General features: G+C 39.0%; 1 protein-coding gene across 5 annotated transcripts; it reads left to right on the forward strand.

The window, feature by feature from the left end:
• On the forward strand, positions 1 to 19801 carry stx11 (syntaxin 11). Of its 5 annotated transcripts, none has more exons than XM_012962923.3 (2): positions 1 to 265; positions 18175 to 19801. In XM_012962923.3, exon 2 carries the CDS (start codon positions 18180 to 18182, stop codon positions 19035 to 19037), a length of 858 nt encoding a protein of 285 aa, XP_012818377.1. In that variant the 5' UTR covers positions 1 to 265; positions 18175 to 18179; the 3' UTR covers positions 19038 to 19801.
• Positions 19802 to 23246: the final 3445 nt, after the last annotated feature.

Consider the following 23246-nt stretch of genomic DNA (forward strand, 5'->3'; position numbering starts at 1 on the left):
AACACCTCCTGCTTACTCACATGGTGCATGTGCTCACCCTGCTTCCTCTTCTGACACTTCACCTCCCACTGAGCAGCACAACAGCAGCAGCAGCCGCCTGTCTATTGCTCGCTGTGAGTGAAGAGGAAGTAGGCTGTGTGAGTGCCACAGCATGGGCATGGCTTGAGGCTTGAAGGCAATCAGCTTGAAAAGTTTCCCAGCTCTGTAATACAGAATTAAGGAGCTACAAAGCAAGAGTTCACCTATACCCAGCAGTTGGTTAAAGGTAAGTGCATGCATTGTTGCTTTAGGTGCATTTTCCTGTGGGGCCAGCTCCTTAGACACTGTTAAGAACTGGTTATCTGATGGACAATTTGCACAGGGCAGGTTGACAGTATATAACATGATAACCGAGACTGGCTGATATAAAGGATAATCAAACACATGACTTTCAGAGTGACAGAAAGTTTAACAGACAGGTCAGTGGGGAGACTTGAAGTTTCTGCGCCCCATAACAAAGTCATTTGCCACTTTGGCAATAATGTATTTTTTATAAAAATATACTGAGACTGAGTTTATCAATCTATGCCCCTCTGGGCGCCCATATTTCCTGGGTTCCCCAACAGTCACAGCATTTGCTTTCTCTATAGTTACACCCCTGAATGAATAAGTGATGCCGTAGCAATAATGTGCTGCATAATCGTATAGAAAGTCCATTACTACAAATTGAAGCAGAAACAATCAGCCCGTCCGGGCTTTATATAGCTGCTTTGTATGAATAGAATTTTCAGTTCATTTTGTTGGCCAGGAGTTGTTCGCAGCTGAACCTGATTGGGAAAATAAGGTGTGTGCTGAACTGGGGCAGACTGCTGGAGATGGGCCAATTACCCTGTAAACTTGTGTCGTTATGATGATTAGAGAAACATTGTGCTTCTTTTTGTGAAAGTGTGTCTTTGTGCTGTTAAGGTTGTACATTGTACCATCAGTGTGGAAGCCAAGCATCCTTTTTGGTTATAAGACCCCCTGTGTTTCCTTTTGGCAATAATAATATGTTTCTAGTCCTCAGTTGCCCCCTCTTTTCAGCCCTTTTTGTACTACAGTAATCTGTCACAAGGTTGTGGGAAATTGTGTAGTTCAAATATAGCAGCAGTTTGGGCACTGTGGGAGTTGTAGTACAGTACTTGCTTGTGCAGGTGCAGCAAACTCCTTTTTTATACACCAGTGAGGGTATTTTCAAGCTCTTGTAAGGAAGATGATTTAATTTGTGGCCTGCGAGCTACAGACAGGTTTGTGGCCGAGACTGCGCATAAATGGTGAGAGGATGATTCTGAGTGTAGGAGATCAGAAATGTGCAGGTTAAATAGAAAGGAGCTTAAAGAGGTTGTAAACTTTCTCACTGTGTCCCTTACTTCTCTTAAGTACATGACTAATTACTGATGCAAGAGAATTTACCAATGAGATTGCTGTTTGTCAGCATTATGTCATTTTGTTATGTTATCACACTGTAGCATCACAAGGGAGGATGCTCTTCTGTGTAGTTCTGCCATAGAAAAGGTTTGTTTAAAGCTTCCAATTACAGTGACAAAACAAACAACATGGAGACTAATCAAAGGGATTCTTATTGGAGGATTACTTTGCATATTAATTTGGGTCACTGGTCCTAGAAAGCTGGGTAGATTTTTATTGTGAACTAGCATACACACCCTGAAGTTGCTGGACTACAGCTCCCACTATACTTAAACCATTTGTAAAATGTTTTTTTGCTTTGTAGTCTAGCACATTTTGGGTAAACTGGCCTTTAAGGAGGTTATACCTGACACCCTGGCCAAACACTCATATTTAGCCTTGTATGAAGAGATTTAAACTTAGTAAGCAATTAGGGCAGACAGGCTGAGAATGCAGCTTCAGAATATTCTTTATGCTGCAAGCAGAGACCTGTAATAAAATGACATCACAGAATCTTCTCTGGCATCTGTTAGCTTCTGTCCCACCATCTAAGAGTGACAATCCAGCTATCTGATTTATACCATAGGAAGCTATGTAAAATGCATATGGAATATTCTGCAGGTTTAAATAAATATGGTTAGCTCCATTCAGCACAACCTCTATAGCGATCACAAGCTTAGATGAAGTGACAAACTGACTTTCATGCCCATGTATTTATGTAGAGAAAAAGACTGTTTTATCATAAAGGAAGGCAGAATCATTGATGCTGGAGAGCTTGTGCAACTTGGATATTATTTAAGGAATTTATAACCATCATCAAAGGAACCCTGTTGCATTGTGTTTACTGACATATCCTCAACTGATAACACACACATCTTTTGATGTGGTTCCCTTTTGGTTCCTGCATTTTCTTAAAGTGGACCTGTCACCCAGACATAAAAAGCTGTATAATAAAAGTCCTTTTCAAATTAAACATGAAACCCAAATTCATTTTTATATTAACACATCCAAACCCATTATAGAGGCATTTAAAAATCCCAGATGTCAATCATATATTGCTTGCCCCGCCTTTATGCCTTAGGCATAGAGGCGGGGCAGACAATAACTTTAGCTTTTCGTTCAGCACTACCTAGATGTCACTGCACATCTCACTTTTCCCCTCCCTCCTCATCATCTAATTGTGTAGCCAGTGCAAGGGCCTGGGCATCAGGTCCCCCATTCTGGCATATAAACAAGATTTTGGCATGATACCAAGCTTGCCTTAATAACAGTGTCCACAAAATGGTGCCTGCCTGCTTGCTTTGATTGAGTAATTCCAAGACGGAAAGAAACAAGATTGATATTATTTATATAGAGTAAGTAAAGTTCATTTTGCTCAACTAACAATATAGAAAATAATTTGGAGTTATTTCTTAGGGTGACAGGTCCCCTTTAAGCACTCTGGACTGAGGAAGGATAAATGTTATGATAGGCTGGAGGATCACCATAAATAAGAACTTCAGCTTATTACAAACTTGCATAATGCCCAGCCCAACACTCTCTAGGAAATGAATCGACCAGCTGCTCAGAGAGTGAATAATAGCAGGCTTCTAGCAGTGTTGGTACACTTAGGCTGTGGTGCTCTGTACTATATTCAGGTGAACAGAAAACACTTTTTGAATTTTGTGCTGCGTTGTATAGAGGACAAAATACTAGAACCTTATTGCATTGTGGTGGATGTAGCTGTAGTGAGCAGGTGGCAGCAAAAAATTGGGATCTTTGCTTTGGTGCCAATGGCATTGATCAAGTTAAAGTGATACTGACACTAAAAAACTACTCCAGATTATTTATGTACATTAAAAGTTATCTATAGGTCATGTTGATTGTTTTGCTCTGATAGCTCTGCTTTTGTAAGTAATTTTTACTTGAAGTTCCTAAACCTGACTGTTTTGCCAATACTTTTAAGTCAATACTTTAAAAAGCATGCAAAGAAAATGTTATGCTATGTAAAAAGGATTCAATTTCTAATGTCAGTATCTCTTTAGATGTCAGAATTATCTTTAGTTACAGAGGATTGGAGGAAGTTGAGCTGACAAATGTATTGGAAATAAGAAGCCCAATCTTTGCTCAGGAACATACAGAACAATAAGGGCCCTGGGAACACCAACAAAGGGCCATCTGGGCTGGTCCCAGGCTGGCCCTGGAGCAATATTAACATTTACAATTGATGGTTTTAAGCTTTTGGAGGGGATAATAAGGGAGACAATACTTGAATATCACAATACTGTGTGTTTGTTCCAGAGGTAAGCAGAAACCTAGACTCTGGGATGGCAGTGGATGTGGCCTACTTAGATTTTGATAAAGCATTTGAAACAGTACCACACAGAAGGTCACTAATTAAATTCAGTAGTACTGGTCTGGAACATAATGTAATGCACATCAAGAACTGGCTGAAGGATAGATTACAAAGAGTGGTGGTAAATGGAGCAATTTCTAATTGGGCCATAGCCATTTGCTTTTTAACATGGGCATTGGAGGTACTCTGTTTTGCTAATGCAACTAAATTGTACAAAACTATATGTTCAATGCAGGATGCTGCCACTTTGCAGTGAGTGATTTTTTTTTTTGAGTGATTTGACTAAATTGGAGAACTGGGCAGCAAACTGGCATATGAGGTTCAACATAGGGAAGTACAAGGTTATGCACTTTGGTAGAAATAACAAATGCAAGTTATACACTAGATGGTAGTGTGTTGGAGGTTTCCTTAACTGAGAAGGATGTTGGGAATTTTTGTGAATAACAAACTGTGTAACAATAGGCAGTGCCATTTAGTTGCTTCTTAAGCAAATTTAGTACTGTCAGGGCCGCCATCAGGGGGGCACAGGGGGGACAGTTGTCCCGGGCCCGGAGGATCGTGGATTTAAAGGGGCCCCAGCCATGATACAGTTTTTAAGCACGGGCCCCCTTTAAAAATTTTCACTTCATTGGTGGTCAGCGGGTAATTTTATACTATTCTTTTATAAGGTTGCGCCCCATGCATGCTGACGTTAAGGGTACACACGGGGCGCAACCTAATAAAACAGTAGCTGCAGCAGCAAAACGTGGGACCTAAGAAGAGACGGGGAACGCAGCCTGACGAAGCGGGCAGGCGAGGGGGAGGGGAAGCTGGAGGATGTTGGGGAGGGGAAGCTGGAAGATGTTGGGGAAGACGCCTGGGGGAGCTGAAGGATGTTGGGGAGGATGCTGGGGGGAGCTGAAGGATGTTGGGGAGGATGCTGGGGGGAGCTGAAGGATGTTGGGGAGGATGCTGGGGGGAGCTGAAGGATGTTGGGGAGGATGCTGGGAGGAGCTGAAGGATGCTAGGGGGGAGCTGGAGGATGTAGAGGAGGATGATGGGGGAGCTGAAGGATGTTGGGGAAGACGCTGGGGCGAGCTGGAGGATGTTGAGGAGGACGATGGGGAGAGCTGAAGGATGTTGGGGAGGATGTTGGGGAGGATGCTGCGGGGGAGCTGGAGGATGCTGGGGAGGATGCTAGGGGGGAGCTGGAGGATGCTGGGGAGGATGCTAGGGGGGAGCTGGAGGATGCTGGGGAGGAAGCTGGGTGGGACCTGGAGGACGCTGGGAGGGAGCTGGAGGATGCTGCAGTGGGAGTGGCCCATAGTATGGGGACACTGGGGGTCCCTGCCCTGGCTCCAATGCAAAATGTAACCTTTGGCTATTAATGTTTTAGGGGGGCCCTGGCTACCAATGTCTGTGTGTCCTTTGTACTGATGGGAGGGGTCACTGGGGGAGGGGCTATTGGGGGATGGGGCCCAGAAATTTTGTTGTGAGGGGCCCCGTGATTTCTGATAGCGGCCCTGAGTACTATCATGCATTAAGAAGAGCATTAACTCAAGGGATGAAAATAATGAGCTGGAGAGAGTGCAGAGATGTTAACTAAACTGGTAAAATGGACAGAAAGACTGTTATGGTTGGAGAAGTTTTCTCTGGAGAAGAGGTGCTTTTGAGGGGACAAGATTACTCCTTACAAGTACATTAGAGGACACTCTAAATAGATAGTGGGTGATATTTTTTTCCAATAGAAAAGATAAACAAACCAGGAGTCACCCCTTAAGAGTTGAGAAACTAAACTTTCATTCAAAGCAGCAAAGATGGTTCTTCATGGTGAGGATAATAAGGTTGTAGATGTTTGTTATTGCAGATTCTGTTTATACCTTTAGTATAGGTATCACTGTATACAGTTAATATATGTGAGTGTATCAATAGGTTTGTTTATGTGTGTGCTGGGGTTCATTTGATGGGGTTTAACATGATATGTTTTGGAGGGGTAGAACATGGTCTTTTTTATAATCCAAATTAACTATGTATCCATGTAACTATATGTGAAAAGGAATGTAATTACCACACAAGGAGCTAATTGCATTAATTTAAGGCAGCATGGTTTTATGAGGAGTACACTGTGGCACTAATTTCTTTTCACTGCATGAGAAAGTGAGTATGAATTTCATTGTCACTGGGTGTGGCAGTAAACATGGTCTTGGAAACAGTGGTCCAGTGTTTCTTGTAGACCAAGGGAAGTATCTAAATAAACATAATAGGTCTAGTGTTATTAGGAAGAACCAATGGCTTTCAAAATAATAGATAACATTGATTTAAGAGAACTATTGAAATATTTGTTCTGCCTACAACTCATGCAATAAATGTAATTATTTTACTGTTCCTGTATGTTACTACTGTGTAATCACTGCTTAAAGCGAGTGAAGGCTTGTACTCCTCACACAGTGCATGAAAGGCTGATGTTTTTCAATCACACCTGATATAGGCTGACATTCATCATTGTGTCCACAAAACCCAGTCAAGCCCATATTACATCCCCATCAGGCCACAATTTGTGGAAAGGCCACAGAGGCCCGGACCTAGGGCGGCCAATTTTTAGGGCCAGCATGCTGTCCAATTGCTAGGGAGCAGCACTGGGGACAACATTACCTGTTAAATCAGCACAGTCATTTTCTTCCAGTAGTGCAATTCTCAGGTCTGGTTTGGGGCCAGGTCCTTAAAGAAGAGAAGACACTGCTCCTGTGTTGGTCGGTTGGTGGGGCGGGTAGTGGACTGGTTAGAGAAGCTGAGATTTCAAGTCTTTTTGGGTTTAAGGCTCTCTTTCTGCTCTAGCATTTTGTTGGGACATGGAGACAAGGACGCTGGGCATGGAGCTTCTGTTCACTTTCTATATTGCAAACAAAAGAAAGGTGGCCATATGGCCTCTTGTATAGTATCTGTCCATTTAGCCCTTGGGCCTGAACATGTTAGATACTGTGCAGATTCTGTGCAGGATTTGCCAGTGTTTGGCCTCCTTTAATTTAAACAGTATCCCTTCTGCTGTGCACCTGGAGAAAAAAACTTGCTGTACCAGCAGGGATTAGCCCTTTCAAGCCAACTTTTTTTTCTCAATGTTGTTTGCGTGCAAAAATGTCTGTGCGCTTGTTCACCTTTTCCTTTTAACTGCCTATTTGTTCTCAGAAATCCTCTTTATATGCTTGATATGAGCCTATTTTAAGGATGTAAAAGAGAATGTAAAAGACATAAGAATCAAGCACATTACATTCAACCGAGTAAAAATACAAACAGTGTATGATATACGTAATGTATTGTTCATTTACAGGTGTCATATTTTCCTTAATTATACTGTTCATTTTTATCCTTTTTGTTTACATTTACCTCTTCATTTGAAATACGAGGCTTTTCAGGTTTCTTCAGCAGTTTTAAGCCCTTCCGTTTCAAGGGGCCAGCAATGTAGTAATGAACAATGGGGGAAAGGTATATTTCCCAGTACCCAATATCTTGTTGGTTCACAGGTGACTAGTTAAATTCTGTAGCTAAAAACATGATTTGTTTTATTGTTGGGCACCAATTTTGGCCCAAAATGTACCCATTTCCTTGCAGTAAATGGTAGGGATGCACCGAATCCAGGATTTGGCTCGGTATTCGGCCTATTTCGGCAGGATTCAAATTCAGCTGAATCCACGGCCCTGCCAGAACCGAATCCTAAAAATCATGTGACTTTTTGTCATGTTAAAACGAAAGTGGAAAGTGCGTGGCATCATTTAACCCTTCTAAATGCTAATTAGCATATGCTCATTAGGATTCGGTTCGGTATTCGCCCGAATCCCTTACAATGGATTCAGGGGTTCGCCCGAACCCTGAAAAACTGGATTCGGTGCATCCCTAGTAAATGGACCATGTGTTTGAGAATGTGTTGCCCTGCAATGGTAAAAGTTGTGTTTGCCTCAGAAAGACTACACAAAGCTGCTGTGTAGCCATGGGGCAGCCATTCAAAGAATAAAAGGTACAGGCACAGGTTACATAGCAGATAACAGATAAAACACCATTATATTCTACAGGGCTTATCTGTTATCTGATGTAGAACCTGTGCGAATAAAACATCTTAACGAAAAAGTTAAGTTTGCTCCAAAAGATTATGCCACCTTCAAGTATGCCATAAAAAGTTTGCAATGTAATAACAATCTAATGAACAATATTACATTGTGAAATATTATTTTTTTTTTTATTTATGCACATTTCTTTCCATTTACGACTTTTATTACATTCCCCCATTACATTCTTAATGGTGCCACAAGCATCTCTGCGCTGGAAATGATGCAATTCACGCACACACTGACAGAAAAAAGCACACACAGCTTGCCCATGATTTAAAGTAAATTGCACATAAATTGCAACAAATGCTATTTTGCAGACACATCCTATTACGTTGGATTTCTGGGGAAACACTGTGTTGTGGTTAAAAAGACACACTGCAATTAGTGAGGCTTTTACTGTGTTTAGACTTGACCAGCACATTATTTTCTCCTGAAAACAAAAGAGAATAAACCATATCCAGCTTTTGTATGGTCTCTTTGAAATCCTCTGCTCTGGAATATGGAGATTGTATGGTTCCTATTTTACACTTTGCACTTTTGGTGAGTGTAATTTTGAGGGTTGTGTTAAATGTTCATTTTCTGCTTACACCCATTTGTTGTGGTATTTTCACAGCTTTCTCGTGTTTTCACTGCCCCTGTGCCAACCCCACTATCTTTCTATTACTTATTTTGTCAGAAAGAAACAGTTAAGTTCCGCATTTTGCCTCTTACAGTAGGATATGTACAGAAACTGATGCAAATGCCCTGGTTGCGCCAAACCACAAATTTACATAGTTTTAATAAATGTAATTATATTTTTTGTGTTAACATTTTCAAATTAAGCATACATGTTGGTGTGGTTAAAATGCTAACAAATGCCCAGGTAAAGTGGGAATTAAATTGTTCAAAAAGAGCTTTAAACCACTAACCAGTCAGTTAATGAGAACTGCTGCTTTGCATAGCTTTGCGGATAGAAACAGGCAAGAGGTTCTTGTGGTGTGTTTACCAAAATACAAAGGATATTTTTTAAAATAATATACAAACCGGATTCCAAAAAAGTTGAGACACTAAACAAATTGTGAATAAAAACTGAACGCAATGATGTGGAGGTGCCAACTTCTAATATTTTATTCAGAATAGAACATAAATCACAGAACAAAAGTTTAAACTGAGAAAATGTACTATTTTAAGGGAAAAATATGTTGATTCAGAATTTCATGGTGTCAACAAATCCAAAAAAAGTTGGGACAAGTAGCAATAAGAGGCTGGAAAAAGTAAATTTGAGCATAACGAAGAGCTGGAAGACCAAATAACACTAATTAGGTCAATTGGCAACATGATTGGGTATAAAAAAAGCTTCTCAGAGTTGCAGTGTCTCTCAGAAGCCAAGATGGGTAGAGGATCACCAATTCCCACAATGTTGCGCAGAAAGATAGTGGAGCAATATCAGAAAGGTGTTACCCAGTGAAAAATTGCAAAGATTTTGCATCTATCATCATCAACTGTGCATAACATCATCTGAATATTCAGAGAATCTGGAACAATCTGTTTGCGTAAGGGTCAAGGCAGTAAAACCATACTGGATGCCCGTGATCTCCGAGCCCTTAAACGACACAAACAGGAATGCTACTGTAAAGGAAATCACAGAATGGGCTCAGGAATACTTCCAGAAACCATTGTCAGTGAACACAATCCACCGTGCCATCCGCCGTTGCCAGCTGAAACTCTAAAGTGCAAAGAAGAAGCCATTTCTAAGCAAGATCCACAAGCTCAGGCGTTTTCACTGGGCCAGGTATCATTTAAAATGGAGTGTGGCAAAATGGAAGACTGTTCTGTGGTCAGACGAGTCACGATTCGAAGTTCTTTTTGGAAATCTGGGACGCCATGTCATCCAGACCACAGAGGACAAGGACAACCCAAGTTGTTATCAACGCTCAGTTCAGAAGCCTGCATCTCTGATGGTATGGGGTTGCATGAGTGCGTGTGGCATGGGCAGCTTGCGTGTCTGGAAAGGCAGCATCAATGCAGAAAAATATATTCAGGTTCTAGAACAACATATGCTCCCATCCAGACGTCATCTCTTTCAGGGAAGACCCTGCATTTTTCAACAAGATAATGCCAGACCACATTCTGCATCAATCACAACATCATGGCTGCGTAGGAGAAGGATCCGGGTACTGAAATGGCCAGTCTGCAGTCCAGATCTTTCACCTATAGAGAACATTTGGCGCATCATAAAGAGGAAGGTGCGACAAAGAAGGTCCAAGACGATTGAACAGTTAGAGGCCTGTATTAGACAAGAATGGGAGAGCATTCCTATTCCTAAACTTGAGAAACTGGTCTCCTCGGTCCCCAGACGTCTGTTGAGTGTTGTAAGAAGAAGGGGAGATGCCACAGTGGTGAAAATGGCCTTGTCCCAACTTTTTTGGGATTTGTTGACACCATGAAATTCTGAATCAACATATTTTTCCCTTAAAATGGTACATTTTCTCAGTTTAAACTTTTGTTCCGTGATTTATGTTCTATTCTGAATAAAATATTAGAAGTTGGCACCTCCACATCATTGCGTTCAGTTTTTATTCACAATTTGTTTAGTGTCACAACTTTTTTGGAATCCGGTTTGTATTTATGACTGACAGCAAGTGCTGCAAGAACTGTAGAACTGTATTTGACCAAGAGCAATGTGATCAGTGCTGACATGGAAATGGAACTATACTGGTAATGATATAGTCACAAACTTTGCTGCAGGTCTAGGAACCCAAAGCAAACAGCAGGCAGCAACTATTGATGTCAAATCAAAGATCTGATTGGTAATGAGACTTGTTCTCATTCAGTTTAAATTATTTTTCCTGTTTGCACTATGAAGAGACTTCAACTAACACCATATCAATAGTGTGATAATGAAACAGTTCAGGATTCACATTAAATGGTAACATAAAATAAGATCTGAAAACTGCCCAAATCAGGTCCTTATCACTCTAATTACAAGGGATTGAGTGCTTTGGTTTTACCACATGTGTCAACTACAGCACAGACACATAATACTAATGCCACATGAATGCAGGCACATGAAGCATCCCTGAACTGTGCAAGTATGCATTTTGGTAATGAAATCCGCTCTGTGTGTCTGTATCTGGCTGATGCTATGGCTCTAGGTGAAGGCACAGGGAAAGGCTGATGCCAGTGAAGGGGCTGATGCTCAGCCTGCATTTATCCACAGGCCAAGGATCAGCCCCATGTGGCAACAACCTAAGTTTTTTCAGGCTGGAGTAATAGTTGTACCTGTGGAGAAATATCCTGTATGACATGAGTACAGTCACACTGCCAAAAATCTGGAGAGTATCTGAATATGAGTATTTACTACCATTACAGTTCATGCCTACAACTTTGTGTTTATATATTAGTATAGTACCCAACTGTAGAGTGATGAAAGTTGGGCTATCTTAAATGCACAATCGCACAGTTACTAATGACTTTATATGGTGTTTAGGGTTTGGTAAAATAACTGGTGGGGCATACAAAAGTACTTTAGCCCAGTTTATATTCAAAGGTATTTATTTCATTATTAATCCACCTGCTTCAAACGTGTATAATTTTGCTGGCATACTTAGGGGCAGATTTTTCAAAATGTTAGATTATAGGTTACCACAGAATAATTCGCCCACATGCTGATTTCATGTGATTTCCTGAAATCGCCCCGCCGCGTGTGCCATCCCGCCGGCGACTTACATGTTCGCCGGCGGGATGGCGGGTCATGGCAACTCGGGGAGATTAGTCGCCCGCGAACAGGGAGTTTTGTCGCGGGCGACTAATCTCCCCCGTGTGCCAGAGCCCTTACCTGTTCCGTGCTTACCTCTTCCACTTTGGAGTGGGTCCTGGGGAGACCGCATCGCTAGTACAAAGGCGAATTTCTGTTTCAAAAAACTGAAATTCAGCACTTAAATTTACCCAAGGCAGATTTTTGCTGCCCCTGATAATTAGCTGCTCTCTGCTGCCTGAAGCAAGGTTCTCACCTTGATAACATTTTGATAAATGTGCCTCTTAATCCTGGAAAATAAAAAAGGCATTTGTGTGCAAAAAGTACTGAAAGTTCTTTCAAAGTGCCATTTTTGCTTTTAAATGAGAAATTTTTGGGGGTTTATCTTTTAGAACAGTGCAATGCATTTCTGGTGCAGTCTGACATGAAACTGTAACCCTAAAGTCATGCTTTTTGCATCCTTTTAACCAAGCAAACTCAGGGAAGAGTTATTTCAGTTATTATGAGTGAGCAAACATCAGCTTATAGTCATTTTTTAATAGTACATGCATCACCAAAAGTGTCACTAAAATGACTGAGTTTGCATCTGGTTTATACACTATATTCTAAGGCACTTAATTTTTTTTTATCTCAGAGGCTCACATGTTACATTATGTATGACAGGAAAAGTTGGGGTAAATGATAAGATATGCTATCAAGCCACATTGTTTCAACACTTCTTTATCCTGCCAATTATATTGAAGCAGAACTCCTAACTAATCTGATTTCATATTTGATTATGCAGAGTTTTAGAATGTAACGGCACATCATAAATATGTTTTCATTAATAATAAATATTTGCTGATCTAATTCAGGAATATGTCCGTGAAGGTTCTCATTCATCCAGGTCATGGCATATTTGTAGTAATAAGCCAAATCTACTGGACTTGCTGTGTTTTTCTTAAAGAAGTTTCACCAGTCATTTTACATTCTTGAGCAACCATCTTGAGATGTTCCTCAGAGATCAGCTGACAGGAAATAAAGCAGCTCTAACTGTAACAGGAAGAAGTGTGGGAGTAAAAAACAGAGCTTTGTCCATTAATTGGCTGATGTGACCTAGCATGTTTGTGTGCCCTTGGTTTGTTTGTTTGTGTGCATTTTTGAATTCTACGATCCCACAGGACAGCCCGTAGTACTTAAAATGGCAATTTTCTATTTAGGATTACCCAATGGCATATACTACAAAAAAAAGTATTTTTTTTTTTGTATATGTTTTTTAATGAAGCAGGGTTTTTACATATGGACTATTTTATGCAACATATATTTTATAGAGACCTACATTGTTTTGGGCTATCATTTTCCTTTAATCCATACTCAGAACAATCCTATCGGGTTTATTAAATGTTTAAATTATTTTTTACTAGACTTAAAGTATGGATGTCCAAATTAAGGAAAGCCTCTTATCTGGAGAACCCCAGGTCCATAGCATTCTGGATAACAGGTCCTATACCTGTACTTATAATAGGAACAGTAACACCAAAAAATAAAAGAGCTTTAAAGTAATAAAAATATAATGCACTGTTGCCCTGCACTGGTAAAACCGGTGTGTTTGCTACAGTAACACTACTATAATTTATATAACAAGCTGCTGTGTAGCCACGGGGGCAGCCATTCAAGCTGGAAAAAAGGAGAAAAGGCACAGGTTACATAGCAGATAACAGATAAGTTCTGTAGAATACAATAGTGTTTTATCCGTTATCTGTTTTGTGCCTGTGCCTTTTCTCCTTTGAATGGCTGCCCCCATGGCTACACAGCAGCTTATTTATATAAATTATAGTAGACTTTCTGAAGTAAACACACAACTTTTACCAGCTCAGGGCAGCAGCACATTATATTTTAGTTACTTTTATACACTTTCATTTTTTGGTGTTACTGTTTCTTTATAATACTTTATATCAAGTAAATTTAAGGATATTATAAGTCACTAAGGAGTTCCACAGCCATAATAAGACATAAAGCCAAAGGCCAAAAGCTTTTATACAGGTCATGGAACTCCAAAAAGGACTGCTAATATCCTCACATTTTAGAACTAGCAGTGCATTATTTATTATAATACACAAGTTTCAGTGAGTCATGTGATGGAAATGACATCACCAAGCACCCATTATAACTGATGACATCACTAAGCACCCATTTATAAGGATACCATTGACAGGATGGTCATGGCTCTTGTGTATTATATGAATATACACCACAGAAAATCTGTAACTATGCCTTATAACTGCTGTATAAGGGGAAATCATGGAAACAACCAAAGAGATTGTTTATAGCACAGAATTATTGTATTGACCAGAAACAAAAGCATTTAGATTTTATGGAGACTGTTTTAGAGAAACCAGAGAGGTGGGAAAAGTGGAACAATAGTTATATTTAAAGTAAATATCAGACAGTTTTCGTAACAAAAACTTGATTGAAATTAAAGTATTGTAGCCATGTTAGTATAATTCTTTCTGTAGGGTTGCATTACCCTGTCCTATGTAGGTTCAGTGTTTGCATAGATGGATACAAATTCTTGTAAGATTAAGCAAATTCTTTTATGATCTTGTAACTGCAGCAAGTTCTTAGCTATAACTGCACCTTGACGAGAAAGCAAACATGCACTACAGTTTGTTTCATCTGAAAACATAAACCAGTCTCACGTACACATTGGGTGTCTATCTCATATACTCCTCCATAATTATGACAAGCCCTTTTTCATGTCTGTACTTGACACAGTAGAGCAATTCACTAGGCTAAAGGTAGATAGGTGCATTTGCTACTACAAATCTTTTGGTTGTTACCTGAAAATACTATATTAGCAAAAACTTGTGTGAATGCATTTAGCTAGATTTACAGAAAACAAAGTTGATTTAATCTAGAAAACATCTGTTAATATCTTTAAATATGCGTAAGATTACGTTAATACTTAGACAAAACTCATTTCCACTAGAAAAGCTGAAGATATTTACAAGTGATCACAATTCTAAAAACAGTATATACCTTTGTCCGTGAAAATCATGGACAGCTGTAGCTGCAGTGGTGTCTCTGTTGTACAGTGTCATCTGGCCAGAGACCTGAGAAAACAATAGTTATTATATGCCTACTTTCACTTAAACATTTTAATTACGTGCCATTATGGGAAATATACAAGCACTAATTATGTAATATTGGATGATAATCAATCAGGCCATGTGTACTTCTATTAGCAATCCTATTCTATAATTAGAAGTGACCTGTAATAATTCTTTGTATTACCATAGATGTCCCTGTCACTAATAACTAAAAGACAGGAGAAGGTAAAGGGTTAAGAAGTGGAGAATGTTCATTTTTGGAGAAGTGAATATAAATGCGGTATGGTGTGCAGAATAGCTTGTAGGAGGCAAGAATAGTTATAACTGGGAAGGTGTCTGAAGTGACAATGCACTTCCTATAGACTATTGGTGCCAATTAGCACTGATGTTAAGCATCAGAAGTTTAACAAGGGAGTTTATCCTCAATTTATTATTGCTATTATTGTGTATATATGCTACCATTTAAGTATCTGTCTGGAACAGGGGTCTCAAACTCGCGGCCCGCGGGCCATTTGCGGCCCTCGGTACAGTATTTTGTGGCCCGCACCAACGCCTTCTCAAAAGCAATGAATGGATCACGATTTTTATTGCGATTCAAGGGATAATGCAAGGCACGGCGGGCGGGAGCTGCTGATTGCAGAAATGACGTTATGCCATCATAACAGTTATTATGGGAAGACGTTCTGTGTGCACAATTAGCTGCTAAGGAGCAAATTGTGCACACAGAGCGTCTTCCCATAATAACTGTTATGATGGCATAACGTCATTTCCGCAATCAGCAGCTCCCGCCCGCTGTGCCTTGCATTATCCCTTGAAAGCCAATTTTTTGTGAAATCCCTTATGCGGCCCAGCCTCATCCTGACTTTGCCTCCTGCGGCCCCCTGGTAAATTGAGTTTGAGCCCCCTGGTCTGGAAGAAATTATTGGGAATTTACATTGCGGTGTGCTACTATATTAAAAGTTCTAGTCATCAGTACCAAACTCATATTAAACCTTATCAGTTATCAGCTATGGCTCATGCTGAGTTGCAGGTGTTTTGTAATAGGTCTTGAACTAATGGAAACATATATATTATAGGTATAGTATACAGGAATGTTGCCTAGTGGTGTTATTTATTGGTGCAGTATATTCCATTTGTAGAGAAAAAAGGCTCTCTCCCATATGGTCTATGTTAATCAATTCATATTTTTAATAATTATTTATTTTTATCTATAGCAATAAAACAGTACCTTGTGCTTGATGGTAGCTAAAATTGAAATTTTAAGCATTTAGTGTGTGTTTTTAGAAGCATGAGGAAGGAACTTGTGACTATTACATAAGGTTAATAATAAAAACCAGCACATTGTACCAAACTACCGAGGAGTGAAGCTGAGAGAATATTTCATAATCATGCTCATGGATTACTAACACTCATAAAATACATTAGCTTACACACATCCTAGGAGAGATCCTGAAACCTGGCATTGCACATGATGATCAAGTAGAGTGATAAAGGCTTGCTCAGCAGTATAACAGAATCACATTGCGTAATATGGGGTATTAGAGCAACATTATATTGTCTTTTTTTGCTAGTTTTTTTGCAAGAGGTGTTATTGCCAATGTACCAGTTCTTTCAAGCTCATTGCACTCCACCAGTGTAGACATCACATCACAGGCATGCTATGGCATTTTAACAATGGTACCTGTGTCAATTAGTCTTGGGATTGACTTTGTATTATATGTGGATAGTGTACCCCCTACTGTAATTTTCTAATTAGATGTCACAGAGAGCTCCCTTCTTTTATTTTCCATCTCTCTGTTCCCCTCCACTTCCCCAGCACTACCCTGGCTTTGTTTCCCTCAACTGACATCCTCTCCCTCATCTGCATTTTCCTCCCTTTCACTCACCCCTCCAGTATACAGCAGAGTTTTTTCAAACAATCAAAGTCTTTTTTTCTGGAATACTCATTACATAGCCCTCAGTTGGCTTTAAATGGCTACAGACCTAGGCCCATGCCTCATCAGTTCCATAATCACCAAGAGTGGAAGATAAACATGGGCAAAAACATGGATAAAAAAAATAAGTATTTTAAAGGATAATACTATGGAAAATAAGTAATACAGTTCAATAGATTACCAAAAACAAGCAACAATTCATATAGTTTATACAGCTACTTTCAAAAACATGTGTATAAATGTAGTGTCAGATCTGGTTCTTAGAAATAAAGGCAATTTCAGATCAAGGGTAGCATAAGACACTAAATCTCACCCACTCAACTCTATCTTATATACCTAGGTCTGTAGTTCCACAATGCTTCTTCCTTCATAAATGTGTGATAAAAGAAGCCCTAGTTTGTGTCTTTTTTATACTTCACAGAGATATGGTACTGTGCATTGCACTGTTGGCAGAAAGGAAGTTGCCTTATAAGTTTATGGCTCTTACACATGGGGGTGTTAGCTTACATTTCTTGCACTGCGGTGAATCACTCCTACATTCCACCATAGGGGAACACAGGAATTTTAACGCATCCATTTTTCCAGATCACTCTGTATTTTCTCAGGTACATGCATTCACTGAAGGAAGAAACGTAGACCATTCTTTAGGCTAGCTCTATACTAGCACCAAATGCAGGTGGAACCTGCCTTTGGTGTTGCATTTATTCCTGTGCTCCCATGTGTAAGAGACCTAAACAAAAAGAGCCATTAGTTGCCTAAAATGTACAACACTATTTCAAGCTATTGTTCTCTGGTTGAATGTTTTTCCTATACGTTGATGATCTGTGTGAGATTATGTAAAAAATATATATATCTTAATTTTATTTATAAATCTGCCCTGGAGTGGCGCTAAATTATTCTTTCTTTCACCCACAATACAGATTCAAATTGAGTTGAGGCAATACAGACCAATGAGAAATGGAAGTCTACTATGGCCCCCATATATTATTTGTTAGCAGACCTCTTTCAAATAAAATGGTTTTATCCACGGGTGTTGTTAGAACAAAAGATTGTGTCATATTATATTAGACAGGTTTTAAACATTTTAGAGGTTTGTTGCTCTTTCTCAGCCCAATCCAAATCTCACAAAACAGTGTGGGCTAGACTTCATCTAGAACCAGTAATGAATTGATTTAGCCTTCTCAGTGCCTTTATAACTGTTTCATATATTTTATAGGTATGGTTATTCATCAGCAAACTAAATAAAGAAAATAGAAGACTAAATCCCCAGTTGTGCTGTAACATTTTATTTAGATTGCACTTTAGATACAGAGGGTTATTTTAATCTATATGGGTATATAATAAATGTATTTTCCTTTAATAATGTGATTCTAATCGTATTATTATTAAAGTTAAGTGGGGATTTAGTCTTCTTTTTAATTGGTTTGGTTTGGTAAAGTATTCATATGGAGACACCCACCTGACTCATATGATAGGGATATTGATTAGCTATATTAAACAATCATGTTGAGATCATGTTGGTATGTTGAGATATTTTATTTTTTTATTGACTAAATTTTTTTGTCTATTTTTATAGCAATCATGAAGGACCGTCTTAATGAACTACTGGAATATGCAAAGCTCCACACCCAGTATGTCCAGGGTGAAGAAGAGGATGAATTGCAAGGCTTTGGTGTATTTGACACTGACCATGCATTGGAAAGCCTGTATCAAGATATACAGCTCATCCGGACTGAAAACCACTTAATGAAAGTTGATGTGAAGCGCTTGGGAAAGCAAACCACCCGCTTCCTCACTTCAATGCGCCGCCTCAGCAGTATCAAAAGAGATTCCAACAGCATCGCTAAAGACATTAAGACAAGAGCTGAGGGCATACACAAAAAACTCCAAAGCCTTAAAAATTTAAGTGAGGATGCAGAGAACAAATCTGGAGAAAGTTCAGTCATGGCACGTGTATCAAAATCTCAGTACATGACCCTAACACTTGAGTTTCAGGAAGCCATGCTTGAGTACAATGAGGCTGAGATGGTACAAAGGGAGAACTGCAAGATCCGCATCCAGCGCCAGCTAGAGATCATGGGAAAAGATGTGTCTGGTAATCAGATAGATGACATGATTGAGCAAGGCAAATGGGATGTCTTCTCGGAAAACCTTCTGTCTGATGTTAAAGTTGCCCGTTCAGCTTTGAACGAGATTGAAACACGCCATAAGGAGCTTCTAAAGCTAGAATCACGTATTCGGGAGGTTCATGACCTTTTTTTACAGATGGCAATCTTGGTGGAAGAACAAGCAGAGACTTTAAATGTTGTTGAGCTTAATATGGAAAAAGTGAAAGATTATGTGGGAGAAGCAAAAACTCAAGTTAGACAAGCTGTAGAATATAAAAGAAAGCACCCTTGTCGCCGCATGTGTTGTTGCTGCTTTCCTTGCTGCAACTGATTCTTTTTCAAGTTCATATATTTTAGTAGACTTCTCCTTTTGGAAAAAAATGTTGAAATTAACAAGCAGGGACAACTTGCGTGGTTATTCATTCCTGGTTTTTAAGGTCTCCCACAGCAGTAAGAGGTATGTCCTCATAAAAAAGTAGGTGCATTGCAGTCTTAAGCTAAGGAACCCTGTATCTTATGCACGTATTAGTAAACCCCTTATTATTTAAATGAACACAGAACTTATAAATATATCATATCTGCTTGAAATCATCTTGTCTTGGACCTTGACTATTAGAAAATGAAATATTACAGTCAATTTTCAGAGAGTTTGCAGAGTTGCCACTTCGAGCCATATGCAAACCTAATGCTGTCTATGTATAGTATGAGTCTAGACAACTCACACACAACCAGAGCACATATATGTTTAGTCAGTATTATTGTATATGATAGTATGTATATGATCAAGAATAAACATATCATATCATGCTTATAAAAATACTGTGTGGTTATATGTCAGAGTCTTAGATATCAGATACAGGTTGTACATTTTTCAGTTATCTCATGCAATTGAGTTAAATTGCCAAATGTAAAGATCATGTTTAGATATGGAGGCTTTAATTTATCACTTAATATTGCACTGTGTACATTTTATTTTGTAAAATACAGTTATAGTCTGATTGACTATGTCTGTGTGAGGCAACATTTATAACAGAATTTCTATTTTCACCCATTAAACTTCAGTATAAATATGAGAAAGGCGTCTGTAGGTGTCCATTCACATGGCAGAAGTATTAGGAGGCAAAATTGCATATCCCCCCATACCTTCTACATATACAGGTATAGGACCTGTTATCCAGAATGCTTGGGATTTGGAGTTTTCTGGATAAGGGATGGCTACTTATTCTTATTTTACACTGCACTGTACCATATCTCATCAGATTATATACATATGGAGAACCCTAAAAACCTCAGTGATCTATGTATATTATTCCATCAGAGATTCAGAAGATCCATTGAAGAATGGCTATATACTGTATATCCACCGCACAGGTTTGTTTCTCATTGTTTTTCACTTTTCGCAAAGAATGTGATTTCTTCTGTCTTACAGAAATCTTTCTCCTGTGTATGATAACACATTTTACTAATAGCCAAATCAAATGTGTTTGGAACAAAGCATGTGGGACTTGTTATGCAGAATGCTCTGGACTTGGGGTTTTCCACAAAAGGGATCTTTCTGTAATTTGGATCTCCATACCTTAAGTCTACAAAAAATCATTTAAACATTAAATGAACTTTTTTGGTTTGCCTCCAATAAGGATTAATTCTACCTTAGCTGGGATCAAGTACAAGGTACTGTTTTTTTATTACAGAGAAAAAGGAAATTACTTTTAAAACTTGGAATTATTTGCTTATAATGGAGTCTGGCCTTCCCATAATTTAGAGATTTCTGGATCTCGGGTTCCCAGACAATGGATCCCATACCTCTATTGTAAATGCTATACTTTTCTTTTAATTTTAGTAGTGCTGAAGAGGCACATGGGCAGGTCTAGGCTGGGATTCAAAATTTGCCCTGGCATGTAAAGTACAAAGAGGCCTAAACAGCCCCCTACCAGCACAATAAATAGTGACTGTATATGGCATCTTACAGCAGCCCCTCTGGAATTTGCCAGAACCCACAGATTGCCAGTCCGGGCCTGCATATAGAGAAATCAAGACAAATAAAACCTTCCAATCACAAGTTTGGGGGACTATGGGCACTATGGAGCCACTTGGTTTATATGTTGAGCAGGGAGTTGGCTGAACGACAGTAATGATGCCCCAGTGTTTTACCTCTACTTTAACCAAGCATCTTCACCAGAGCAGCCAATATTGACATTTCAGTTTGAAAAATAATGTCCTCACTATTTGTTTTTCTTGTCATATTTACTGGTAGTCACTTTTTTATTTTATTTTACTTATTAAATGAAAATAAAGTAAATGCTCTTGCACTTTATTACTGCAGCTGCCTGTTGAATAGAACAAACCATTTACTAGGTGTTTATATGGAGGCTGAAGTTAAACAAGGGATAGTGTATAGCTCACTTATAGTAGTTTAGTAGATCAATAATATTTCTTGCAGTCAGCTGTCCCCTTGTGTGTGGCTTCAGGCCTTTATTTGCTCTTTATATAATATATATATACTGTATTTGTTATACTTAAGGCATGCAAGTAAGGACTGAGCATGTGTATAAGCAAAGTTTATTCTGTGAAGTTGCTGTAGGGTTTACTTATCAGAGGTGCACAGGCAATTCTTTTGTTTATCCAAAATGTATTATATAACTACAAGCATGCTGCCTACATTGCACTAACACCTACACATGCTTTTATTTAGATTGTAGGTCTTGAACTCAGCCAGCCATTAAGGACTGCTTATTAATGATCCATTTGTATGTTGATTCTGAACAATTCTGGATATGGATAGGTCAGACTTGAACAACCAGTTTTGTCTGCGAGAAGACGCCATGCAGTAGCTACATGGAAATGTCATAGGCTCACTAGCTGTTCTTTATTCACAACTTTGAAACTATTACTAGGTAAGAAGGTTACGTTTCAAAGGTTATAATTTCAAATCTCCAAAATTTCAATGGACAAAGTCACTGTCCCTGGTTTAGCTTACTATTCTAAATATACTACTGGGTATGATTCTAATTTGTTTCTGAAGGAAACCAGTGTTTTCCAATAATCTTGTCTCATGGATAAATCTATTGTGCAACCATTTATGTACAGCAACAATCTGGATCTTTCATTTGCACCCCCATCTCACCTACTTACCTTCCAGTCCCTTTTGTATATAGTCAGTGACACCTGGATTGGAAGTGTTGGGAAATGTCTGTGTGAATAATGCCTAGGTTTACATTATGGGGGGCCATTTACCAACCGTTTTTTTCCCCGATACGGAAGATTTACTATGCGTCCAATCAGCCAAGAATCCGAATCTGACAATTTGCCAGCTAAAAGTTGCCACGATCATGTAGATGTCAATGGCAGATGCCCCTTCCCTTTCCCAAAAGATCCTTCTTTTGCCTCAAAACTTTAGAGGTTTTGGATTTTTTATGCTGATTTTTGTGTAACAATTCGGAAAGTTCGGGTTTTCAAAAAAGTTGCCGTTTCTGTGACTTTTTCCCACTTGGACTTTTTCAGTTCAGATTTTTTGGTAAATGTCAGACATTCGTGGAAATTAGTTTTAAAAATAAAAATATGAGAAATGTTAAAGTTTTAGTAAATCTGCCCCTGTGTGTTTACATTTACACAGAGCATGCCCTTGCAGGTAAATTCTGTATGTGAAGGATCTGGGTGTGCTATTTCTAAAAGAACTTACATCAGTGTTAAATTGGGAACTAAGCCAAAAGCATACACTTTGATGGGCTTGGTGAGGAAACTTTTTTAAGTCTAGTAGACTTGTAGACAAACTGCTGCTGTTAGTACATCTGCACAAGAACTTAAAAGGGTTGTTCACCTTAAAGGAACAGAAACACCAAAAAAATAAAATGTATCGAACTAATACATCTATACACTTCGGTGTACTGTTGCCCTGCGCTGGTAAAAGTTGTGCATTTGCTTTAGAAAGACTACTATAGTTTATATAAAAAAGCTATAGTTTTTATAAAAAAGCTGCTGTGTAGCCATGGGGGCAGCCATTCAAAATGAAAAAAGGCTCAGGTTACATAGCAGATAACAGATAGATTCTGTAGAATATAATGGTGTTTTATCTATTATCTGATATGTAACCTTTTCTCCTTTCTCCAGCATTACTGGCTTCTTCCCATGGCTACACAGCAGCTTATTTATATAAACTATAGTAGTGTTCTTGAAGCAATCACACCCATTTTACCTGTGCAGGGCAACAGTACATTATTCTTTAATTACTTTAAGGGAAGTGGCAGATGGGGAGATTAGTCGCCCTGCAACAAATCTTTGTTGCCGCGGGTGATTAATCTCCCCACAATGCCATTCCAGCAGCAAGAATGTAAATCACCGGAGGGATGGCATACGCTTTGCTACAATATCCCGAAGTTGCCTGGGTGTTACTGTTCCTTTAATATGATTTAAGCAGTGATATTCTGAAAAAAATTACAATTGGTTTTTATTTTTGTATTTAGTGGTTTTTTAATTATTTAGCTTCTTGTTCTCCAGTCTGAAATTTCAGCACATATCTGGTTGCTAGGGTCTAAATTATCCT

The sequence above is a fragment of the Xenopus tropicalis genome, chromosome 5, assembly GCF_000004195.4.
Source record: "Xenopus tropicalis strain Nigerian chromosome 5, UCB_Xtro_10.0, whole genome shotgun sequence".
In the NCBI taxonomy this organism is placed as follows: domain Eukaryota; kingdom Metazoa; phylum Chordata; class Amphibia; order Anura; family Pipidae; genus Xenopus; species Xenopus tropicalis.

Coding starts and splice junctions, on each gene's coding strand:
- stx11 (XM_012962923.3), top strand. CDS start 18,180: ATGAAGGACCGTCTTAATGAACTACTGGAATATGCAAAGCTCCACACC.